This window comes from Mastomys coucha, unplaced genomic scaffold (assembly GCF_008632895.1).
Source record: "Mastomys coucha isolate ucsf_1 unplaced genomic scaffold, UCSF_Mcou_1 pScaffold22, whole genome shotgun sequence".
Lineage (NCBI taxonomy): Eukaryota > Metazoa > Chordata > Mammalia > Rodentia > Muridae > Mastomys > Mastomys coucha.
The window spans coordinates 24,628,434-24,637,717 of NW_022196905.1; the positions used below are offsets into that span (position 1 = coordinate 24,628,434).

At 42.4% G+C, this 9,284-nt stretch overlaps 1 protein-coding gene across 6 annotated transcripts in view; it reads right to left on the reverse strand.

Annotated features, from left to right (window-relative positions):
- Positions 1–8,854, reverse strand: part of LOC116069287 (ankyrin repeat domain-containing protein 26-like) — a 107,553-nt gene extending 98,699 nt beyond the window's left edge. For all 6 annotated transcript variants that reach the window (XM_031339817.1, XM_031339818.1, XM_031339816.1 and 3 more), the window contains exons 1-5: positions 8,394–8,854; positions 7,332–7,446; positions 6,897–7,070; positions 3,929–4,035; positions 997–1,134 (exon numbers count right to left, since the gene is read on the reverse strand). In XM_031339817.1, the coding sequence (XP_031195677.1) occupies positions 997–1,134; positions 3,929–4,035; positions 6,897–7,070; positions 7,332–7,446; positions 8,394–8,596 (737 nt within the window). In that variant the 5' untranslated portion in view covers positions 8,597–8,854. The remainder of the gene's footprint in view (positions 1–996; positions 1,135–3,928; positions 4,036–6,896; positions 7,071–7,331; positions 7,447–8,393) is intronic.
- Positions 8,855–9,284: the final 430 nt, after the last annotated feature.

Consider the following 9,284-nt stretch of genomic DNA (forward strand, 5'->3'; position numbering starts at 1 on the left):
TGAGATCTGACACCCTCTTCTGGTGCATCTGAAGACAGCTACAGTGTACTTACATATAATAAATAAATTAAAATAAAAAAAAAGAATTGCATAAGTAGATTCCATCTAATGGGAAATGTCCAGAATAATAGGTATATCCGGAGACAACACATTCCTTTAAAAAAAAAAAAAAAAAAACTAGAGGGCAGGCTGCACTGGCAGAGGATACAGATTTGCTTCCTGATACCTTCAGTTCCAGAAGATCAGATACCCTCTTCTGGCCTCTGCAGGCATCAGTCAACCATGCAGGCAAAAAAAGGTAAAAATAATTTTTAAAAAAAGTTAAAGGATGGTATTGAGGGAGTCAACTCACAAGAAAAGATAAATACATTTTCTGCTAAATTTTATATTAAAAGACCAAATAGATAATTAAACAATTTAAAGATTGGACACTAGGGCTAGAGAGATGGCTCAGTGGTTAAGAGCACTGACTGCTCTTCCAGAGGTCCTGAGTTCAATTCCCAGCAACCACATGGTGGCTCACAACCATCTGTAATGGGATCTGATGCCCTCTTCTGGTGTGTCTGAAGACAGCTACAGTATACTCACATACATAAAATAAATAATATATTTTTTTAAAGATGGGACACTATCTATAACCCTGTGTAAGTCTTTACTTATAATGGAAGAGTTCCAATCTCAAGGACAAAGGACTTAACTTTCCTGAGAGAGGAGTTGGGCATACAGCTCCGAGGTAGAACAGACCTAGCCTATGTGAATCCCAGTTCAATCCCCAGCCCTGCCAAAGTAAAGGTCCTCTGAGAGCTCTGTACCCTTTGCTACCCCAACCTAGTCTAGCATTTTACTTAGCTTCTAGTGGATGAAGTCAACTAACTCAGCCATTCCAAAATTTCCCAGAATGAACTGTGAAGTTTCATTGAATATATAAGTATGGACGGTTATAACTATTAAAAAAATCTACTTGAAGCTATCCTGTATTATAGTAGAAACACTTACACTTGAAAGGTTTCAAAAACAGCATAACTCTGTGCAGTGGCTCCATAGATGTCCACCAAAGAGGCATCGGCGCCTTGCTGGAGAAGAAGGCTGACCATGTTTTTAGACTGAGTTCTCACAGCATGTATAAGGGCCGACCTAAAAGAGCAAATGGAACATCACCCTGACACACTTACCTTACTTTATTTGTTTCTTGTTATTACTTGGCTTTTGTTTTCTCGTGTTTTTGAGACAGGGTCTCTCTACATCGCCCTAGCTGACCTGAATCACTATGTAGACCAGGCAAGTTCTACCACGCCAGGCTTCCTGACACACATTAATGAAGTCATACACGCAACTATTCAGCTATGTCTCACCAAGTTCCTATCTTGCCTGTGTGTTAGAGTGGCCCTTAGTAATTAAGAGCAGACAGAAGCATTGTGAGAAAGGCACTCATTGACCTTTGTTATCTCCAGTGCTGACAGGGAAGAGCCAAGACTCCCTGAGCCACCGCTGTGCTATTCAGTAGCGTCCCATGCCTTGTAATGAACAGTGCTATACCTAGATTATTTACCTGGATGAAATTAAATGATGAAGTTTCTGTTGCTGCCCTAGCCTGATGTGATATACCATAATTCATAGTCAGCAACAGCCCAAATAAGAAAAAAAGTTTGTATTTTTTATAAGTTATTAATGTAAAATATTAGCAGTGAAGTTAATAGCAGGTTGGAGAAATAACTCAACAGTTAAGAGCATTTGTTCTTGCAGAGGATATGGGACCAGTTCTCAGCACCCACATGGTGGCTTACAACTATCTAAACTCCAGAGGATCCGACACCATCTTCTGACTTCCTCAGGCACCAGACATATAAGTGGTGCTCAGATATACATGCAAATAAAACTTTCATATGCATAAAAAAAAATAAAGGGCTATAGAGATGTCTCAGAGGTTAAGAGTACTGGCTGCTCTTCCAGAGGTCCTGAGTTCAATTCCCAGCAACCACATGGTGTGGCCCACAATCATCTGTAATAAGACTGCTGCCCTTTTCTGGTGTTCAGGCATATATTCAGGCAGAACGCTATATATATAATAAATAAATCTTAAAAATAAAATAAGTCTTTAAAAATTAAAGATGACAGTAATAGTAATTTTTAGTTAATGAGGCTGACTACCTTTGCTAGGTGCTGATAAGTTATATATAGGATATCATCCTTATTGTGGCAGACTGGAGAGACAGCTCAGTGGTTAAGAGCACCTAATGTTCTTGTAAAGAAGACCCACTTTCAGTTTCTGGCACTCATGTCAGTTGGCTCACAGCTGTCTGACTCCAATTCCAGGGGAGCTAATGCCCTGTTGTTATCTTCATGAGCACCAGACAGATTAATTGGTACATATACATACATGCAAGCAAAATATTCATGCATATAAATAAGACAAATAGTTTTAAATGGTAAAAGGAATATTACTTTGATTCTAATATCAGGAAATGTATTTGGTGATAACATTCCTGGGGCACAGATAAACCTTGTGCAAAGGGAGGTAGGGCTTTTCTTTATCAATCACCTGTGGCATATTTCCATTAATGGAAGTTTATCTAAATGAGGTTAGATTAGTTCCTCTGTCCATGCCAGCCCAGTGAGTAGATATCTGTTATGATTTTAATATGAGCCAAAAGATAAACACTGAGTTACTGGGCCTGTGCTGGCTGTGCCACCAAGGTGACTGGACCACAGGGGCTCTAACTTCATTACTGTATTAACTCATTTGTGAGATCAGGGATAACTTATCTATCAGGATGTAGGTCCTGGGGAGAGGACCTGGGTCACCAAGGATGTTCCCAGGAAGGGCCTGCCTTGTCCTGGGAACCTTAGTTTTATGCACCATGGCTTTGAGGTGAGGTCCCCCTCTGCCTCTGCCTCCCACTTCCTATCACTGTGGATTGGTGCCTATGAAACTGTGAAGCAAAATAAATCTTTCCTCTGTTAAATGGTTTCTTTTATGTCTTTATTCAGACTAGTGAATAGCTGAACACATCAATATGAATCACAGAAGGATATGGGAAACTGAGTAACACCTAATGATACACAGTTATTTCGAGATAAACTAGCATCACTATTCTTCAAACAAAGCAACATAGCACAAAGAGCCATCAAAGATGCAAAGTGATTTTCAAAACTATTTCTCATAAATATAGAGCTGGCATGGTGATGCATGCCTTTACTTCTAGCACTTGGGAGGCAGAGGGAGGTAGATTTCTGAATTCAAATCCAGCCTGGTCTACAAAGTGAGTTTCAGGACAGCCAGGGCTACACAGAGAAACCGTGTCTCAAAAACAAAAACAAAAACAAAACCTAAAAAAGAAGAAAGGAGGGAAGGAAGGAAAAATAAAAATAAAAAGAAAAACAAGAAAAATGTATGAAAGACAGGGATGGGAAATACTGTAAAATTGTTTAAAAAATTCATTGGAATCTTAAACTAGAAGTCTCCACTTCCAACAATAAGACAAATATGAAACTATTTTTATCTAATATAAAATCCTAAGGCTAAAAGGAAATTGACTCAAAATAACAATCAGTTGATATTAAAAAGAGATATGAGCTGGGCAGTGGTGGCACATGCCTCTAATCACAGAACTTGGAAGGCAGAAAAAGACAGATTTCTGAGTTTGAGGCCAACCTGGTCTACAGAGTGAGTTCCAGGACAGCCAGGGCTATACAGAGAAACCCTGTCTCAAAAAACAGAGGGGGTTGGGGGTGGGGAAGAGAGACGTGAGCCCTGCTACATGCTGAAAGAGACTAAGTTAATGAATAGTTAATTTCTACCTGTTCATTTGTTTTAACATGTTTCCTATAAGCATAAATTAAATTCTTTGACTTTCATATTGATATTTCATATTTATGTGGTTGTAGCCACTCTAGACCATCCCAAGGATTTAAGAGTTTTCACAGATACCTCTTGCAGTTATCCAGGGCATTTATGTCAGCTGCAGCCTGCAGTAAGAGTTCCACCATCTCCTGTTTGTTTTCTAGTACCGCAAGTATAAGTGGTGTGTAGCCATTCTGTGGAAACGAAAAGCAATTTCCAACTCATAGTTGAGTGTTTCTCAGTCAGTTACAAATCTCTTGAGACCCAGCTTAGGAAACCACCCCTCTCTGGAGCTGACCAGGCGCCATATACAACTCTGGCCAGAGTTCCCCAGTTTCAGCCCAGCACTCTGCGATTCCAAGAACTCCGCTCCATCAGTGTTCTGAATGCTGCCATGAAAGGCTATGCCAAGCAAGTCAGAGTGGCAAAGGAACAAAGCATTTTTCTTGATCCGGTTAAGGTTATCAGGCCTGGAAGATAACATGGTGTTTGGAAAATGCTGCAAGGCTGTGTGTGTGTGTGTGTGTGTGTGTGTGTGTGTGTGTGTGTGTGTGTGCTACAGACCCTCAAGGAAGAGACTCTATATTTTGAATAATTCCTATTGTTGCCGATCTTTTTGCAGGGACATTTGCTTTGAAGAAACCAACGTATTGTTTAGAGAGCTCCAATAACACTTTTCCACCAAGTCATGAGAGAGGGACATGCGATCCTTCTAAAGTCATGTGATACTGCTCCAAAATGGGCCACTAAAGATGTATCTTAGAATTCACAGGCTAAAAACAAACAAAAGGGCTAGAAAGATAGCTCAGCACTTAAGAGCACTGACTGCTCTTCCAGAGGTCCTGAGTTTAATTCCCAGCAACCATGCAGTGGCTCACAATCATCTGTAATGGAATCTGATGCCCTCTTCTAGTGTCTGAAGACAGCTATAGTGTACTCACATATATAAAATAAATCTTAAAAATAAATTTCACAGGTTTCCAATGAAGTCTGATTGCTCAGTACAACAGGCAAAAGGTTGGTGAATGTCATATAACCTAATCTCAGCATATTCTACCTCATACAGAACTAGATACAACATAGTACTCCTAAAAACGTACAATCTAAAATTCACTGTGATTCTAGATTCTGTTTTAAGACACTCTAGTTATTTCTAAGAGATTAACATGATATATATATATATAATATATATATATATATATACTCTTTATCCATTGTAGAAACAATGTTGGAAACCATGGAATCTTGTTAACACTATGTTGCAAATAGAAGATGCAAACTTCAATACATGCAGAGGAGTCAGTAACCTGATGGACTGCTCGGGTGCGTCTCTAGCAAGCTGGAGAAGACATGGGCCTTTTGTATAAAATGGTGTCTTGTTTATAAGCAGTTCCAAAGGCTCACAGGAAGTGGAATTCAGTTACTTAAGACTCCTCTGCAGAAACCTCCTACAGTTTAGAGGGGAACAACTGTTTTTGGATCACTTTGATCCAGCCGTTGAGCTACTTTCTCTGCTGTGGCTGAGTCCAAGTGCTTGTCTTAGTTAGGCTTTCCATTGTTATGTAGCGACACCATGACCACAGAAACTCTTATAAAGGAAAACATTTAACTGAGGCTGGCTTATAGTTCAGAGGTTTAGTCCATTATTGCCATGGCGGCAAACATGGTAGTGTACAGTCAGCCATGGTGCTGGAGAAGGAGCTGAGAGTGCTACATCTTGATCCATGGGCAGCAGGGGACTGTGTGTCATTGGCCAGAACTAAGCATATGAAACCTCAAAGCCTGTCTCCACAGTGACACACTTCCTCCAAAAAGGACACACCTCCTAATAGTGTCACTCCCTATGGGCCAAGCATTCAAATACAGAAGTCTATGAGGGTCATTCCTAGTCAAACCACCGCAATGACTAAAACCATGTTTTGCCAACTCAGAAGCTCAATGAGTATTTTTAATACTTTTAAAGAAGATATATTTCTTTCTGTTTTATGTGCATGGGTGTTTTACCTATATATGCGTGCCGCCTGCTTGCAGTACCTGTGGAAGCCAGAAGAGGGCGACCAATCCTCTGAGTAACTGTAGTTACCAAAGGTTGTGAGGGACTGCGCGGCTGGAGAGACCTGAACCTGGGCCCTCTGCCTAGCAAGTGCCATCTCTTATGCTAGAAACAAACAAACAAACAAACAAACAAAAAACAATCCCCCAAAATGCAATGTATTGCTCATCTGCCAGCAAGACATACAGAATTGAGAGCAGAGTTTAAAATCTTATCTAAATGGTATTTTCCCAAACCAACTTGTCTTCCCCCTGGTTTGACCCATCACCAGCGCTATGCCCTCTCCTTGCATTTGCCTCTGAGTCCAAACACAGACAATGCTGGAGCGCAACCATTTCCTTCTTAGGGGAGAATGAAGGGCGCAGTTTTCCAAACTTACGAACAGGCAGAATTAAAACCACAGGATTTTCTTTCATCCTGCACAACCAAGATAATTTTCATCCCACCATTTTTCGTGACTCAGCCTCACCTCAGTGAGTGTCACTAGCAATATGATTTTTCATTTACCATAAAACGATTTTGTTTGAGTTTTCCAGTCAAGTCTGATTCTAGAGAGTTTCATTTGTTTGCTTGTTGAGACTGGGTCTCCCCGATACAGGTTGGCCTCAAACTCACAGAGATCTCCCCACCTCCGCCTCCCCAGTGCCAGAATCAAAAGTGTGTGCCACCATACCCGGCAAATTCTAGAGAAATTTTGTTTTCATGTCTCGTTTTACTCTCATTAGGAAAAACTGGTGAAAATATCTAAATTATATTTTAAAAGAAACCTTTGGTGACCTATTTGAAGAACATTTAATGTATATTAATAACAGTTTTCTCAAATATTTTTATGGATACATAAAATAAAATCTTGTGCTCTGGAACTTCCCTTGTCAATTAACTTATTCCAAACCATTTTTTAACCAAAGAATTCTCGCTTTCAGCTTCTACATGTGGAAATGGTCCCATATATTGTTCAGGCAAATGCCTTTTAAATATTTGGGATATAAATCTGCCTGTTACCTTTTTCTTCATTTCAGTGTCTGCATTGAACGCCAGAAGCTTGGCGGCTATGGCGGTGTCGTTGTTGTAGACTGTGTAGTGGAGGGCGGTGTTCTGATAAGCATCGATGGCGTTGGCGTTGGCACCATTTTCCAGAAGGATCTTCACGCAGTTCTCATGCTGGCGCTGTGTGGCCTGCGGGGATTGTTGCGAGGAAACAGATTCTCAGTTCAAGAAATTCGAGATAATCCATCCACGGATTTCACCAAATGGTTACACTTAAATGCCAGAAACTTGTACTTTAATTTAAGTTTTATTGTTTAAGTTTTGAGAATATGTTTTCATAACCTGCACATCCAGGGCTTGGGTGGAGTCACAGTGCTTCTGCCCCTGTCTCCCACACCTCAGTACCTGGGGGTTAACCTTGCTCACCTCCTGCCCCCGTTAGTCGGTTACCTTGATCAGAGCTGTGCTTTCGTCTTGGTCTCGGGCTTCGATGTTGCAGTCGTACCACAGCAAGAGGCTCACCATTTCTGACTGGCCATGGGCACAGGCATAATGCAGAGCGGTCCTGGGAGGGAAAGCGAGCACGCCTGAGGGCTACTGTGCAGTGTGGCAAGGACACAGCTGGGTGGGGACTGCTCACACTTTTCTGAAGCAGAACAGCCTGTTTTGAAATCCTTTTCCTATTTAGCTGGGCTGGGAAAGAGCAGTTAGACATGGAGACACCCGACAAATTGGCAAAGGGAGATTGGGAAGGTGTTGTTGACTGCGGTTGTCCTGAACTAGGGACCACACTGGCAAGCTCCATGGCTCCATGTGAAGGCCTCCAGTGGACCATCTGCTTCTGCAGCAGGGAAGCAACTGAAGCTAATGAAGTGCCTGGGGGAACGTTGGAGCTCCACATACTACGTAATGAAGATGGATGCTAATCAAACTATCCCACTCAAGGGCCAGCCAAACTAACGGCTGAATCAGCACATTGGTAAATGAAGATGGCCACCCTGAATATCTAGATGCCAAGCCCTCCTCACACTTCAGCCTCCGTGTAAGGTCCTTCAGGAAATAACATGTAGTCCTCCGTGATTACCGTGAAATAAAATGAATATGGAATTTCATTGAATGAATTTTTTCTCCTAGGGCCCATCGCATTGTTAACTTTTTTCATGTGCACATTTATAGAAAAGGCTATGTATTCTCAACTTTGCAGGAGAAATCACATTTAAACTGTCAACGGAGTCATCTGAAAACAGAGTTATATGGGGCTTGGAAACCAACTAAACAAGTTTCGTTTTTGATTTGCTTCTCATTAAGAATGCCTGGGGTCTGGACCCATCCAGGGTTTCAGATGCTGAGGAGCCTGGGGCAGGAAGAAAGGCTGGCTCCTCCCGTTAAAGAGGGCCTTGGCCTCCCTTCTCCAGCCCCAAGGCCAAGATCAGTTTCCTCTCCTTAGGTCCTGCTGCCACTCATTTACCCCTGTAGCGGGCCACCTTCCACCCCTACCTGGCGCCCTCTAACCTTTTCTTCCGGTCTGTAACGTTCACGTCAATATCCGCAAATTCGAGCATCTTCTGTACTTGGGGTATGTCCCCTATGCTTGCAGCTTTGTGGATCTTTTTCACAGGCGTGTATCCAGTGAGGTACCTGGGAGGTTCTTGGTTCTCAGCATGTCTAAAGTTCAAAAAGCCCCAAGACGAATGGCCCTTGAAGATCTTCTTCATGGTTCAGACTGTGCTCCTTCACCCTATCTCTACCGGTCCAGAACTCAGTGTTTATAGTGCCTTCCTCCCTCCCACTCACAACCTCAGTGCTCACAGTAACCCAGTTCTTTCAGGTCCCAGTCTTAGCTACTGCCAGCCAGTCCCGATGTAGAGACAATCAACTCTCGAAATCTCGCCAGGATGCGCCCACAGAAGAGCCCCAAGGTTTAGCATCCCTCCACCTCCTAGGCAGTTGGCAGGACTGTTGTTGCCCAGCAACAGTATGTGCACGTGCTCCAGAGACACCCCCCCCCAGGCAACCAATCAAAGCACGCAGCCAACAGTGCTTAGCGCGCATGCCAGGCTCGTGAGCAACTGTGCCTTCAAGCATCAAACGTGTGCACCACTAGGCAGATGGTCCCGATGCTAAAGGCCTACTCACAGTCTTGGAAAATAACTCCCTTAGGATGGATCTGCAGGCCGCTAAAGTCTAAGTCAGTCTCCAAGAAAACCTTCTTCAGAATTCGAACTTGAGGGCAGTGTCATCTTGCATGCCCAACTAGCCTGAGTGACCGTAGTGAGACCCTTTCCTAACAAGCAAGCAAGCGAAGAAATCTCAGAATCTCTGTCTGTATGGACTGTTTTCACACACCCCAACCAACACCTCAGAGACTAGCAAGTGCAATAACAGAACACTGCATTTTTATAT